General features: G+C 58.4%; 2 protein-coding genes across 4 annotated transcripts in view; one reads left to right on the top strand and one right to left on the bottom strand.

The window, feature by feature from the left end:
• Nucleotides 1-14,658, top strand: part of LOC137143264 (zinc finger protein 436-like) — a 604,313-nt gene that overhangs the window by 437,392 nt on the left and 152,263 nt on the right. The window lies entirely within an intron of this gene.
• The window catches only part of SRCAP (Snf2 related CREBBP activator protein), a 44,533-nt gene that overhangs the window by 18,508 nt on the left and 11,367 nt on the right, over nucleotides 1-14,658 (bottom strand). For all 3 annotated transcript variants that reach the window (XR_010917139.1, XM_067532950.1, XM_067532949.1), the window contains 23 exons: nucleotides 13,871-14,017; nucleotides 13,538-13,788; nucleotides 13,281-13,458; nucleotides 12,792-12,928; nucleotides 9,520-9,689; nucleotides 9,229-9,421; nucleotides 8,630-8,766; nucleotides 7,947-8,133; nucleotides 7,522-7,691; nucleotides 6,817-7,148; nucleotides 6,262-6,546; nucleotides 6,009-6,173; nucleotides 4,910-5,134; nucleotides 4,426-4,728; nucleotides 4,094-4,344; nucleotides 3,132-3,478; nucleotides 2,615-2,817; nucleotides 2,255-2,424; nucleotides 1,817-2,013; nucleotides 1,567-1,681; nucleotides 1,022-1,150; nucleotides 754-936; nucleotides 252-335 (listed from right to left, as the gene is read on the bottom strand). Coding sequence is in view for 2 of the 3 variants with exons in the window: in XM_067532950.1 (XP_067389051.1) it covers nucleotides 252-335; nucleotides 754-936; nucleotides 1,022-1,150; nucleotides 1,567-1,681; nucleotides 1,817-2,013; nucleotides 2,255-2,424; nucleotides 2,615-2,817; nucleotides 3,132-3,478; nucleotides 4,094-4,344; nucleotides 4,426-4,728; nucleotides 4,910-5,134; nucleotides 6,009-6,173; nucleotides 6,262-6,546; nucleotides 6,817-7,148; nucleotides 7,522-7,691; nucleotides 7,947-8,133; nucleotides 8,630-8,766; nucleotides 9,229-9,421; nucleotides 9,520-9,689; nucleotides 12,792-12,928; nucleotides 13,281-13,458; nucleotides 13,538-13,788; nucleotides 13,871-14,017 (4,559 nt within the window). In the remaining variant the exon portion in view is untranslated. The remainder of the gene's footprint in view (nucleotides 1-251; nucleotides 336-753; nucleotides 937-1,021; nucleotides 1,151-1,566; nucleotides 1,682-1,816; nucleotides 2,014-2,254; nucleotides 2,425-2,614; nucleotides 2,818-3,131; nucleotides 3,479-4,093; nucleotides 4,345-4,425; nucleotides 4,729-4,909; nucleotides 5,135-6,008; nucleotides 6,174-6,261; nucleotides 6,547-6,816; nucleotides 7,149-7,521; nucleotides 7,692-7,946; nucleotides 8,134-8,629; nucleotides 8,767-9,228; nucleotides 9,422-9,519; nucleotides 9,690-12,791; nucleotides 12,929-13,280; nucleotides 13,459-13,537; nucleotides 13,789-13,870; nucleotides 14,018-14,658) is intronic.

The raw sequence follows: 14,658 nt of genomic DNA on the forward strand, positions 1-14,658 counted from the left end.
GTGTCATCTTCATGAAAGGTTATAAGCCCAGGGGAGTGGGGCTCACAACAGCCTGGAAGATGGTTGCTGTGTGGCCACACCACCGAAGCTGTGTGGCATGTAGGGAGCCACACGCTGGAGTTTGGGAGGTGTTGCCGAAGCCAAGGCTGCAGACAGAGGTCCCCCCCAGCTAACAGCTACCCTGGCCAGCCAGGATCAGACCCCCCCAGCCAGCCCCAAATGATGAAGGGGCTAAAGGGGGTCACATTCACCTCTGCCTGCTTCAGCTCCTCTCGGCTGATATCCTCCAGAGAGGCCTCCAGGAAGTTCATGGCATAGCGTTCGATGGGGGTGAGCTGCGAAGAGAGGAGACAAGGCACAGGAGTCACCAAAGGGATTTGGGAAGTCTGGACTCCTGGGTTCTATCTCCAGCTTTGGGAGGGGAGTGGGGTCCACTGGGTGGGTAGGCGGGCTGGAAGCCACATCTCTTGGATCCTATTGCACATAAAAGTAAGTGCCCTGAAACATGGGCCCATCTGGCTGGTTAAACCCAGGGTGCAGGGTCTGCTGGATGAGCCTGCAGGATTCTGAACCACCCACCGAGAGCAGGGCTCATTCTCTCCAACAGGGGACAGCAAGGACATAGCCACCTCCTCCCTTCCCCGACGCAACGCTCCTGCAGCTGAGATACACTAGGCAATGCTGTGGTGCAGGGTAGGAGAAAAGGGAGTGATGTGATATAGGGTGGATCCTTTTCTAGCCCCCGCCCCGCACCTGCTCCACGAGCGAGGCAATCTCTTGCTCAGCCTTCGACATCTCCTCCTCCTCTTCTTTGCTGGGCCGCTCATCCGCGTCCAGGGGGATGTTCTCGTTGAACTCGGCCAGCTCTGCCACCTGCTCGGCCTTGGCTTGCGTGGCTGCCCGGATGTCTTCAGGGTCCTCGGCCTTGCACAGCGCCTGCCAGCCAAACACACTTGTCTCAGTGGGTGGGGAGGTGGATCTGAGAGAAACCCTGCCCTCCCCATGGCTGGGTGGGGCTTACCTGCTCCAGAATCTGGGTCTGCTTGTTGGCCATGGGATCCTCCTCCTCGTCTGGTGCCATGATGAGAAACTCCCCTTCCTTCTTGGTTGGCTCATCCAAAGGCATGTCGAAGAGTTCCCGGATGGTTTGCTGAGGGACAGACACAACCAGGTTAGGCACAGGTCCCTCTGGGTTACACTGGGTAATGCCTGTGTTTGTGAGTGGCTTGATAAGAGCAGGAGCGAGGTACTCAGCCAGATCTCTGGGGCTGGAGTCCTGGAGACCAGGCTTGGTCAGGACTCCTGGGTTCTATCCTGTACTAAGTAAAGGTAATGGGGTCTAGAGGGTTAGAGCAAGGGGTGCGGGGGAGGGGGGGTGGCCTGGGAGTCAGGACTCCTGGGTTCTATCTTTGGCTCTGGGAGCAGAGTGGGGGCTGGTGGGTTTGGGGGTGCCAGGAGTCACTAATCCTGGGGTTGTGGAAGGGTGTTTTAGCTTCCAGCCCATTGCTTAGCTGCAGGTCAGCAGAGGCTACAAAGCAGCAGGGAGCACAACTGCTACAGCAGTACCTGTTTGAAGTAAGCCGTGGTGAAGTTCCCGCCCTCAATGGCCATGTCTCCCAGCATCCTCTTCTGATTGGCTTTCTTCAGGATGTTCTCCTCCACCGTCCGCTCGCTGATCAGCCTGCAGGGGGAGGCAGAGAGGCAACTTACCACTGGGGCAGGGTCAGCCACACAATGCGGGAAGAGACATGCACCGCACAGGCAGACTCTGCTGGAAGGGAGGAGTCAGAGCAAGTGACACCTGGCTTGTACTGACCTATAGATGTGGACATCACGGGTCTGGCCAATGCGGTGGCAGCGGTCCTGAGCCTGGGCGTCCATGGTGGGGTTCCAGTCGCTGTCGTAGAACACCACAGTGTCAGCGCCTGTCAGATTCACCCCCACGCCGCCACTGCGTGTCGACAGGATGAAGCAGAAGATGCGCTTGTCAGCGTTGAAACGCTCCATCAGCGCCTGCCGGGGGGAGGGGAAGCCACAGTGAGGAGTAGCAGACAGGATATGGGGCTGGTGGGGTCTAGTGATTACAACAGCAGGGTGGGGAGGCAGGACTCCTGGGTTCTATCCCCAACTCGGGGAGGGGGTGAGGTGGATGAGTAGCAGGAGAGGCCTGCTGGATCTAAGGAGTCTCTAGCCTGGCTGATGAGGGAACCCCCACGACATGTGGGCACAAAGAAAGGCCGGCAGCCGGAGATACCTGTCTCTGCTCCACGCGGGTGCTGCCGTCCAGGCGCAGGTAGATGTGCCCATGGTAGTTGAGAAACTGCTCTAGCACATCTAGCATGCGGGTCATCTGAGTGAAGATGAGGACACGGTGCGCCCCGGCCTTCAGCTGTCGCAGCAACAGGTCCAGGGTCTGGAGCTTCCCTGCAGGAAAGAAAGGGGGCAGTGACCAAGCCAGCCAGGCCGAGGTCGGGTCCAAGAATAGCCTAACCTTTCTGCTCTTCCTTCACCCCCCGCCCCAGCAGGCCCCTCTGCCCAGCCTCCCACCTCTCCCCAAGATTGGCCCAGGGGCCCAGCTAGCCATGGCCCGCCATTGCCCTACCCACCCACATACCGCAGTCGTACTGGATGAGGCGCAGGTCTGGGAACTGGGTGCGCATGTTGCAGACGATGCGATGCAGGCCACTGGCACGGGGTGAGATCTCCCGCCGCAGCGTCTCCTTGAAGATGGCCTGGTGGAGCAGGAGTGACGGGGGCGGGTGAGAGGTGTGAATGGTGATGGCAGGCGCCTCCACGGGAGGCATAGCAAAGATGAACCTGCAGATACAATGGGCACAGCTGAGGGTGCGAACAGTCATGGCACAGCAGCAGGCCAGGGGGACTGAGGACACGCTGCCACACACACCTTCGTCAGTGCTGGGAGGGGGATCTGCTGGGTTCCAGTGTGGCGGAGAGAGGGTCTGGGAGCCAGGGCTGCTGGGTGCTATCCCCAGGCCAGGGATGGGGTGGAGTGGGCCTAGGAGTCAGGACTCCTGAGTTCTAACTCCAGCTCTGGGAGCACATCCCCAAGCCAGCTGCACAGATCCCCATTCCTCACAGAGGGGCCCAGCCACGCTGCCGGGAGGCGTTACCTCTCAATGATGTCTGCCAACTGTTCAACCCTCTGCTGGGGTGTCAGGATGCCCTGGGCAAGGGCTGTGGCCCGCTGCCAATACGCCTCTAGGTGCTGGGGGTCCCGCTGCACCTGTGCCATGTAGCAGTGGGTGTCGCCGGCTCCCCTCGAGCTGTCCAGCTCAGGTGCCACCTCCTGCCCCTCCTCCTCCTGCTGCTCCCGCGGGGGGCTGGGTGGGAAGAGGGTGCAGAGGCGCAGCACCTCGGTGCCATAGATGGGGGCCAGGTTGCAGTGCTGCTCGTTGAGGCGGAATAGCCGGTCCAGGCGCTCCTCCTTCTGCTTCTTCCGCTTCTCTTCAAGTGATTCCTGCCATCAGGACCGCACAGACAGACACACGGATGTCAGCGCAGGTGCTGGGACACTACTTTGAACTGCCTCACAGCTGAGATCCTCTCCCCATGGGCTATCCACCCCCAACCCCTCACGATCCTCCACACTCCAGCTGGTCCAGTCTGGGTTATCACAGCTCCTGCCTCTACTGAAATCCAACTCCCCCCAGTTGCTCTAGATCAGTGTTTCTCAACCTGGGGGTTTAGAGGGGTCGCAAGTGCAGAGCTGGTATTGGGGGTGGCAAGAAAGGCAATTGCCTGGAGCCACAGGGGCGCCATGAAACTAAGTTACATGCCTCAGCCCCGTGGGGGTGGGACTCAGGCTTCAGGGGTACAGTAGTTTGGAAAGGTTAAGAACCACTGCTCTAGATCCTTCTCCCCCTCCCCATGTCCAGTCCATCATCTATCCCAGCTCCACTGCACTGAGATCTTCCTCCCACCACCCAGTCCAGCTTGGGCTCTCTCCCCACGCCCCCAAAGATCATCCCCACCGTCTGGCCTGGCCTATCCCAACCTGTCCCCTTCCCTGCCCCATTTGACCTGGGGCTTTCTCCCCCCAAGCCCAGTCCCCATCCCCCGCACATTCACTCACCAGATAGAAGGGTGAGCGGGGCGGGGGAGGTGGCTGCCGTCTGTGCCGCGGGGCCCGTGGTGATGGGGGAGGCGGGGTGGGTGTGCTGGATCGTAGCATTAGTGTCTCGGGTTCCTCCTTGGGTACTGAGCTGGGCGCAGCTGCAGGCATGGGCCATGGAGCCAGCGCGGGGCAGATGGCAGCAGCGATGGTGGTGGCAGGAGGGGTGGGGAGAGGGGTTGCCGTGGCAGGAGGTGGAGCTGGTGCTGGAGCTGCAGAGGAAAGCCAAGTGTGGTTAGTGAGAGTCCTGGAGCACAACACCCCATCTAGGAAGGCAGAGAAGACACGCTCACCTGACTGGTCCATGCTGGGCATTGGTGCCTGCATCACCCGTATCATGGGCCGCACTAGGGCCTGCAGCGGGTTGGGTGCCCGCACCGGAACCAGTGGCTGAGTGGGCAGCCGCACCGGTGGCACAGGTGCCATGGGGAGCTGGGCTCGCTGTGTCATCAGGGCGGCCGGCAGGCTAGGCAGGGTGGTGGCTGTGGGTGGGCGTGGAGGCTGCTGTAGGGCTGGGGAGGGCACCAGGCCGTCCCGTGGGGCCTGCCGCACCACAATCTTCACAACACCGGAGCTGTTCACCATGGAGGAGGTCACTGGGAGTGAGGAAAGCAGCGTTAGAACCTGACAGACATCTTCCCCCACAGTCCCAGCTCGACCGGCCCCGCCTGCACTAACCAGTGGATCCCACTCCCTTCCCAGAGCTGGGGAGAGAACCCGAGTCCGGCCTGCTGCTTGTCCTGATATGCCCCCAGGCCCCGGGTGGCTGACACTCACCTTGTGTGGCAGCTATGGGGACGCTGATGGCTGCTGAGGTGGCAGCTGCTGTGGTGGCAGAGGCTGGGGCAGGCAGGATGGTGGTGGGCTGGGGGCCTGCCATGGCCTGCACCCCGCCCTGCGCCTGCCCGCCCTGCTGGGTCATGGCCTGGATGAGAGCCACCTGGGTTGGCTGGCTGATGATGTGGTGCTGCCCCCCAGCAGAGACCAAGTGAACTACATTCCCTGAAGGGGAAAAAGAGTATGAACAGTTGGTCCCAGCCAAGCTTCCCCACTAGAGCATACCCACCCCGGCCCCATCTTCTGTGCGCCCCCCCTGCAGCACCCCGGCCGGCTGGCACTGGGGCCCTACGGCAGGGCCAGGCTCTGTGTTTTGCTCTCTCCCTCGGGTCAACAGACGCCTCATGGGCAGAGACGGCTGAAGCTTAGAGGGATCCTACCCCAACTGCTTGTCCTGCCAACTCCCAACACTCACGGCGCCCCACCACTCCTGGCCCACCAACGCCCCTCGATTCCTTCCTGCTGACCTCACCAGCATCCCTCAGTGCCCTGCTGCCCATCCCACTGGTGCCCGTTGGCTCCCCTTGACCCAATGCCCCTCGGTTTCATGCTCCTACCCACCAGCGCCCCAGTCCCCAACTCCTCCCAGATCCTCCCTTACTCCACCCACCAGGACCCCATGACTCTTCCATCTCCTTCCCCAAGTGGTGCAGTCTCTCATGCCCCCTCCCTCTCCACCCTGCCTCATCTGGTCTAAGAACCAGCATTCAGCAACCCCCAGCAGAGCTCTGACTGAGTGGTGGAGAAGAGGAAAGAAAGCAAGTCAGCCAGCCGACCAGCCAGGGCACAGGGGACTGAGGGAGAGGCAGTGAGAACAGCAACATTGGAAACAGGGGAATGAGGGTGTGGGGCAGGGAGACGGTTCTTATTGGAAGAATCTCACAATATACTGGGACTGCTGAGATGCAGCCACCTCCGGGGCAGGGCACGGGAGCTGTTTATACAGAGCTCTTTTACTCGGATGGAAGGAGTATCTTGTAGGGGATGGGGGCAGCAGAGGTGCCCTGGGGGCCTCATGGGAGGGGAGGGGTTTACCTACTTTGCAGCTGTCGGGGCTGGGCCATGGTGACCTGCCGCACCTGGGTCCCCGTCAGGGTCAGCTTGTTGCCTTGGATGTGGAAGGTGAGGGGCTTGCTGCCCGGGGCGCTCTGCAGGGGCCGGTTGGCCAGCGAGGCCAGCTGCGCGATGCTCACCACCTCGCCCGCTGCAGAGAGATGGGGTCAGTTGCTGGGTTGGGGGGAGCAGTGCCCGCTGGCTCTCCCCCCACTACCTGCAGTGCCCCTTGTACTCACAGGGCAGCCGGGCCTGCATGTCCGGGGAAAGAAGCAGCCTCTGCTGCACAGCATTGGTGGCCGGGAAGCTGTAGCCAGGCAGGGTGCTGGCAGTGGAATGGACTGTCACTGGCTTCATCATGCCCCCCATAGTGCCTGGGCTCAGGGGGTTGGTGGCCAGCCGCACAGCAGGGGCTGGCACCGGGCCGGGCTTGAGGGTGGAGGCAGCGGCAGCAGGGGCAGGCAGCACAGGAGGCTGGGGAGCATTCGGGACCAGCTGGGCCGCAGGCATCAGTGTAGGCAGGACTGTGGGAGGAAAAAGGGGATGGTTAGAGAGGAGAAGTCAGCCGGCTTAGCCATGACCCCCCATGAAAGGGAGACGGGGATACCAGCTGAGCCCCTCCACCCTGGGAAAATGGGGCAGGGCCAAAGGAGCTGTTACCGGGCCCAGCCCTGCCCCCCAAAATGGAGAGGGGAGAGAAATCCTAGCCATACCCCCCAGTAGGGCATCTCAGGCCAGCCTCTCAAGCAGAGGAAGAGCCCCGCCCCACCACGCCCATTGGGACAGGCCCTTACCCTGCGGCGCGGACACTGGGGTCTGGAGCACAGCGGCAGCAGCGTTGTTCTGGCTCAGCGTAGGCACTAGTGTTGGGCCCTGCGGCCTGGCAGCGGGAGGCACCAGCACTGGGGCTGGGGGGATGGGCAGGGGCAGCGAGACAGGTACGGCCATGGGGTGAGGGAGCAGGGGAGGCTGAACAGGTCCTGGGAGAACTGGGCCCATGGGGTGCATGGGGGCCAGAGCATCGGGCAGCACAGGAGCCATGGGTCTCTGCAAGGGTGTCACAGGGCGGGGGCTGTTCACCAGCACCACAGTTCGGTTTTCTGGCTTTGGCACCGGCTGCAGCATCCTGTGGGGAGGGGAGACAGCTGGGGTTAAAGGGAGGGGATGGGAAACTCACCAAGCCAGGCCTCCCCTCTCTGCAGGAAGACAGGACTCCCCTTCAACCCGCTGCTCTGTGTATGGCAGCCCCCGCACCCTACTGAGATCCCCATCCCCACTGGGTTATGGCAGCCCCCGCACCCCACTGAGATCCCCATCCCCACTGGGTTATGGCAGCCCCCGCACCCCACTGAGATCCCCATCCCCACTGGGTTATGGCAGCCCCCGCACCCTACTGAGATCCCCATCTCCCCAGGGCCTATGGCAGCCCCTGCACCCCGCTGAGATCCCCACCCCTTCTCTCCCGTCAAGATTCCCATGGGTGGGGGGCCCTGCGGTACCTGTTTACTTTCATCTTGACAGGCTTGGGCCTGGGTGGGGGGTCCGGGGACTCTGCAATCTCCTCGATCAGCTTCCTGGTCACCTTCCACTTAGGCAGGAAGGTGTCAGCCTCGTAGCGGGACACACGTCCCTCCAGGTTGATGAGATCAAAAATGCCCATGTCCACATGCTGCAAGGGGCCAAGCCCAGTTAGGAGAGGACCAGTCCTTCCCACAGCTCCTGATATTTCCACCTGGAGCAGCAGGTGCTCACCTCAACACCAGGGCAGGCAGGAGGGGGAAAGAGCCCGTGTCCCATATCCCAGTCCCCGTCTTCCCTGAGCCAGCCAGTCCCCAGCCCTGGGGATGGATCAAAGCTGAAGGCCCCTAGAGGGGAAAGGCTCCTTGTCCCCCTCCCCACCCCCTTGAACGGCTGGGGCACTTACCTTAAAGGGGTCCCTGGTGAGGGCGCACAGTACAAGGGAGGCGGTGCTGAAGCAGATGCCCTCAGTGATGAAGGGTGAGTGGATGGGCCGGGGGTCGAAGAGGTTCGGGTGGTTGCACACCTTCCGCAGCTGCATCAGGATGTTGATAACGCTCATGAAATGCCCCGTGGCCAGAGTCTCCTTGGTGCTGAAGGGAAACCAAGAGCAGTGTTAGCTAGAGCTCCTGGCTACCCCCATAAGTTGCATTTCTGGGCTGGCAGGTGCATACCAACCACCCAGCAATGCCACCTTGGGATCGACCGCCCAGCCCTGAGATGCAGCTGCTTTTGGGGAGGGGCGCAGCAGCTGGATAACTACACCGGGCCACTGCACAGGGATCCCTCAGTCAGTACTGAAATCTAGCCACCTCCGCGGTGGGGAGCAGTGACTGTTTAACACAGCGATGCAGCAGAGCAGTTTGAGACAGGAAATAAAGGTGGATTTCTGTATTCAGCTGAAACTATGGGAGGGATTTAGAGAGACAGAATTGAATCACTGGAGTTGGGATTTGGCCCCACACCCAGGGCTAGGGAGAGAACCCAGGTGTCCTGGCTCCCAGCCCCCATTGTTCTAACCCACTAGACATCCTGCGCCCCTGAAAAGCCAGGGATAGGACCCAGGTGTCCTGTCTCCTCTGCACTCACGTGGCCTGGGCCATGAAGTCGTCATAGAGATAGCGTTGGCGCTTGGACAGCCGGCACTTGATGACGTGCTCGTATTTCTTTGGCATTTGCTTCTCCACATCAACCTTCACCCTGCGCAGGAGGAAGGGCCGCAGCACCTGCCAGGGGTGGAGCAGAGCCATCAGCCACGCCCCCAACGGTCACATATGCCCTGACCACCAGCTGGAAATGCCCACCCCCAACCCAACAGGGTGCGGACATTCTTGGGAAAGAGTCTGGCCACCCTCCCTACTGGCAGTGAGGCTAACAGAACTCGGACCCATCCCAGGGGCACCACCCATGAGAATCCTGATTAGGGACGATGCCCGGTCCCCACTGATTGGCCCAACTGCACTATTTAAGCCAGCAGGAGGCACAGAAAGTTGTCCAAGCAACTGAACGACTTCCTGACTGGTTCCTGATTCCAGTCCCCGGCCTGGCCTCTGACCACTAGGCCTGATCAGCCCTGCTCCGAGCACTAGATCAAACTGCCTATGTCCCAGTCCTGACACATCCCCTCTCCCACCCCAATCCCCAGCAGCTCCCTTCCCCTGCAGCCCCAGCTTTTCCCACTCCCTCACCTTGTGCAGTCTCTTGACCAGGCTCTCATTGTATTCCTGGCTGCCCTCTATCATGCCCGTCAGTGGATTGGAGAACCACTCCTTGAACTCACGGTGCGACTGGAAGACGTGGGGCATCAGGAAGTGCATGAGGGACCAGAGCTCCATCAGGCTGTTCTGCAGGGGAGTGCCTGTCAGCAGCAGCCGCCTCTGACTGGAGGAGACATGGGGAAAGGAAGGGCAGAGCAGTGAGCATGCTGGGCCGGGCTGGGCCAACCCGGGCCGCCCCCCACCTCAGCTGGAGGTACTCACCTGTTGAAGTTGAGCAGCGACTGCCAGCGCTGGGATTTGAAGTTCTTGATGTTCTGGGCCTCATCCAAGATCAGGTACTTCCAGTTCTTGCGCCGGAACGCCTGGTGGTCCTGCAGCACCAGCTTGTATGAGGTGATGCAGATGTGGAAGGCATTGGGCTTAGTCCAACCCTATAAGAGGGGATCCAGGTTACATTGGGAGGGACTGCAAGCAGCCAAAGTGTATGGGCCCCCCAGGTCCCTTTCCCATCCAAAAGCCAGGTGGTTCCATTGCCCAGGAATGGAGTGGAGCTGGTGCCCCCAACGGGGAAAAGTCCCATGTCCATTCCCCACCTCCTGAGCTAGCCAGCATCCTGCGTGACCCAGCAGAAGGCTGGCTGTTCAGGGTTCACCTGCTCACAAAGTAGAAGTATGCTAATGAAATTTGCTGATGATACAATCATCAATACAGAAGAGGATGGGAATATTATCCAGGAAGAACTGGATGTGCTTGAAGACTCTAGTGACAGAAATGGGATGAAATTCAGTTGTACTAAGCACAAGATTCTGCATCTAGGACCAAATAATAAGATTTCCTGCTACCAGCTGGGGGCTCATCAGTTGGAAGCAACAGAGGAGAGAGACCTGGGTGTGTGGGTCGATCACAGGATGACTACAAGCCACCAGTGTGATGCAGCTGTGACAAAGGCAAATGTGATCCTAGGATGCCTCAGGAAAGGCATTTCCAGTAGAGAGAAGTATGAATGCCACTGTACAAGATACTGGTAAGACCTAATTTGGAATACATTGTACAGTTCTGGGCACCCAGATTCCAGAAAGACAAATTCAAACTGGAACAGGTCCGAGAACAGCTATGAAGATGATCACGCAAATGGAAGGCTGATCCTACCAGAGGAGCTTGGAAGAGCTTGGCTTGTTTAGTCCAGCAAAACGAAGGCTGAGGGGGATAAGAACATAAGATCGGCCAAACTGTGTCTGACCAATGGTCCATCTAGCCCAGTATCCTGTCTTCCAACAGTGGCCAATGTCAGGAGCTTCAGAGGGAATGAACAGAACAGGTAATCATCAAGTGATCGATCTCATCAGCCATTCCCAGCCTCTGGCAAACAGCAATCCCTGCCTATCCTGGAAAATAGGCATTGATGGATCTATCCCTCCGTGAACATATCTAGTTCTTTTTTGAACCCCATTATAGTCTTGGCCTTCACAACATCCTCTGGCAAGGAGGTCCACAAATTGACTGTGCACTGTGTGAAGAAACACTTTAATAGGCAGCATGTTTAAAACAAACAAAATCTCATTTGGTGACCCCCGATTTTTGTTATAAGGAGTAAATAACACTTCCTTATTCCCTTTCTCCACACTAGTTATGATTTTATAGACCTCTCTCATATTTCTCCCTAGTTGTCTCTTTTCCAAGCTGAGAAGTCCCAGTCTTTTTAATCTCTCTTCATATGGGAGCTTTTCCATACCCCAATCATTTTATTTGCCCTTTTCTGTACCTTTTCCAATTCCAATATATCTTTTTTGCAATGGGGCAAGCAGATCTACATGCAATATTCAATACCATGGATTTATAAAGAGGCAACATAATATTTTCTGTCTGACTGAGCTGTATAAATACACTAGGGTAAACACCAGGGAGGGTGAAGAGCTATTTAAGCTAAAGAACAAGGTTGGCACCAGAAAAATGGATATAAATTGGCCATAAACTAATTCAGGTTGGAAATTAGAAGGCTTCTATCAGGAGGGTAAGGTTCTGGAACAGCCTCCCAAAAGGAGTTCTGAGAGCAAAAAATCTTCATTAATATTAAGAGAAAGCTGAAAAAAATTGTGAGTCTGATTTTACAACAGGGTTACTTGTGTTGGCAGGGGGTAGATTGATTTCTTATGTTCCTAAAGCTCATGCTTCAGGGCTTCAGCCAACCACTGGCAGGGGTGAGGAAGGGATTCTCTCCCTCTCATATTCTGTTTTTGTGAGGATTTTTTTTTTTTAAATCTCCTTCCTCTGAAGATCAGAGATGGCCATGAGGGAAATGGGACATTGGGAGGGTGGGTCAGGGCTCTACGGTGGCACCGAGGATGCACTCACTCGCTCTTCCCCTTCCTCTGCAGTGTGTGGGTGTAGGTTGCTTGCCAGGATCATCTGGGGATCTTGCACTTAATAATTAGAGCCCTGCAAATCCATGGATACCCACTTTATAGCCGCAGACCATTTTCTGCAGATGGTGGCTGAGATGTGGATCTCAAAGGCGGGGAAGCTGTCTACAGCTTATAGCCTTTGAGGCTGCTTCCCTGACTTCAAGATCCAGGGCAGGGGCCTGCCGCAAATCAGCTGTTCAGTGGGGGCCAGCCGATCAGCTGAAGCCTTGGCTTGCTACACCCCCACAGGAGGGGTCAAGATCCCCCAGGCAGGGCCACCTCCCTCCAGGCAGGGGATAAGTTCACAATGGGGGCACCCCAGGGGAATAGAGAGCAACTGCTGGGGCCCAGAGCTAGCTCCCCCTTAGCAGGGGCAGCAGCAAGCAAGAGCCTAGCTCAGGGACCATAGAAGGCTGAGAAGAGAGCCCCACTTAGCCCAGCCCCAAAGGCCCCCCAGTGGACAGCCTGCCTCCCATTCCCCTCTCGTTCACTTTTCTCCTCAACACTCCTAGGCAGCCTGGCCCCCTTTCCCTTTGCTCCCCCCACGCTCCCAGCAGCGTGGATCCCCTTCCTCTCCGCTCTCCCAGGTGGCCCGATCAGCTGTTTGGCAGGGACATGGGGCTGGCAGCATTCAGGTGTTGCCCAGCGCAACAGCTGATATGTGTATTTGGGGGGGTATTGCCAAACAGCTGATTGGCAGCCTGGGTGTGGATCTGGGTAGATATAAAACAGGGAGTGTGGATTGTGGTTCGGGTAGAGGCTGATGCTTGCGGATGTGGATCCATATTTTGTATCCTTGCAGGGCTCCAGTAATAATTTCCCTGCCGCTGTGGGAACCTTGGGCACCGGTGCACCTCGGTCCCTCCTACTCCCTGCCCCTGGAACACAACAGCCTAGTCAATACATTGGGGGTTTCATGTGCAGGTGCCGGGTGGTGTCGGTGGCCGGTGCTATGCAGTCAGACTAGATCTAGTGGTTCCTTCAGGCCTTAAATTCTATGACTATGACTCTCGCCTCCAATTCCTGTGAGAGCAGACAGCCCCCAGTCACCATGGGGAGGCAGTCCTGTATCCCAGCTGGAAGGTGCGCTGGAAAGGGCAGGGAGGATGGAGGGGGACCCTGGCTCCTCACCTGCCGCTTGAGCTTGCGCTCCTTCTGTGCCCCATAGTAGGTGAGGATCTTGAAACTGGGGCACCAGCGCTTGATCTCCATCTCCCAGTTCAGCATCACGCTGGTGGGCACGATGATCAGGTGGGGACCCCAGCTACCTGTGGGACCAACACAGAGCAGGGTTGCTCTCAAGCTGCTGGCTCAGGGATCTTGGCGCCCCAAGGTGGGCAAAGTATGGGCAGTGGCATGGCAATCTGCCCCATACCCCCTCCTCACCAAAGAACCTCCCCTAGGCCAAGGGGGGAAAGGAGGGATGGGAAAGGAGCTTCCATCTCCATGGCCTGTCAGCCCTTCGACTCTCGGCAGCTGCCATCAAAGGGGCAGATGGCTATTGCAATCCAGGCATCTGGGTCCATCTAACCCGTCCCCACCCGGGGCAGGATTGTCTCCGACTATCTATTCCCCAGCAGAGATGGAGCTACCCCATGCAGGCCCGTCCCACCCCCTCACCCTTCTCGCAGGCCAGGTGAGCCAGCAGGGAGATGGTCTGGATGGTCTTGCCCAGCCCCATCTCGTCTGCCAGGATGCCGTTGAGCTTCTTTTCGTACATGGTGACCAGCCAGTCCAGACCGATGTGCTGATACTCCCGCAAGGTCCCCCGCAGCAGGTAAGGGATGGGCGTCTTCACCTGTGGAAAGGGGGAGAGGGTTACTCAAACTGCCTTACCCCTCCTTCTCCAGCCCCCTCCCCATTTAGGTCCCACTTACCTGGGTGGTGGCCAGGGTGTAACCCTTGGGCTGCAAGCTCTCAGCTGTGGCCGCAATGTCTGTGATCTCCTTCTTGGGCCCCAGGGCAGGGGCTGCATCATTACCACCCTCTCTCCGATCCTCATCCCTTTTCAACAGGTACTCCACGCCAAAGTCTTCCTCCTGGCTCACCGCCGTCGCTTCTTCAGCCGTGGCATCCTCCACTTCTTGGCTCTCCTCCTCCTCCTCACTCTCCTCCTCTGCGGTGGAGTCTGAGGGAAGATCCAGGCAGCATCAGCACTGCCTTAAGACACCCACCAACTCTTCAGGCTGCGTTCCCATATCCCTCCATACCCGACTGGCTGCTGCTGTCCTCGTCCTCTGACTCCTCCTCGTACTCTGAGGTGCTGGGCTCTGAGAAGCTGTCCGAATCGTCCATCTCGAAGTCTGAGGTGTAGGCACCGGCGTATCTCTGTAGCAGCTCCTCCATGGGCAGCTCCCCTGCCAGATGGTGATAGGGTCAGGGGCACATAGGAAAGCTGGGATGGGGCAGGGGTTGTGTCCCACCCTCTACCCCCAAACACCACCCCTGTCCTGGGATGAGATGTATCTCCAGATCTGTAACGCAGCCAGCACAGGAGGACCTGGCTGCAGGTTGCAATGGAGAGGTTCCTCTGAGCACTAGCTACCAAATCCCAGCCTATGAAGCCAGGCAGGGACCTGTTTAAGTGCTCCCTGAACACAGATCACACAACTGGGGGGACAGTTTGCCAGGAGCCCTATGGACAGTGGGACAGAGAAACCGAATCGTGTCCCTGACAGAGATCCAAGCCACACTGAACGTCAGCACTATGTGGCTGGAATCAGTCCAGTTCCACGATGCCTTATTCTTCAGGGCTCAGGAACGAGGCAGCACTGAGGGGAAGGTGCAGGAACTGGTTTCAAAATGAGGCTCCACCAACAAATCTGCCCAGGAAGGATCTGGGGCGTCCCAAGGTGTTGGATTTGGCCCCTCTGCCGGGGTTAATACCTTATCTCAAGATCTTCACACCCTGAGGGCTCCATCCCCTAGCAAACTTGGGCATGGTCAATGGATTAAAATCTCTCTCACCCATGCAGTTAAAGGATAGGGGAGGATCCTG

The sequence above is a fragment of the Emydura macquarii genome, unplaced genomic scaffold, assembly GCF_026122565.2.
Source record: "Emydura macquarii macquarii isolate MOO-44397 ecotype Brisbane River unplaced genomic scaffold, CSIRO-AGI_Emac_v2 contig_3305, whole genome shotgun sequence".
Lineage (NCBI taxonomy): Eukaryota > Metazoa > Chordata > Testudines > Chelidae > Emydura > Emydura macquarii.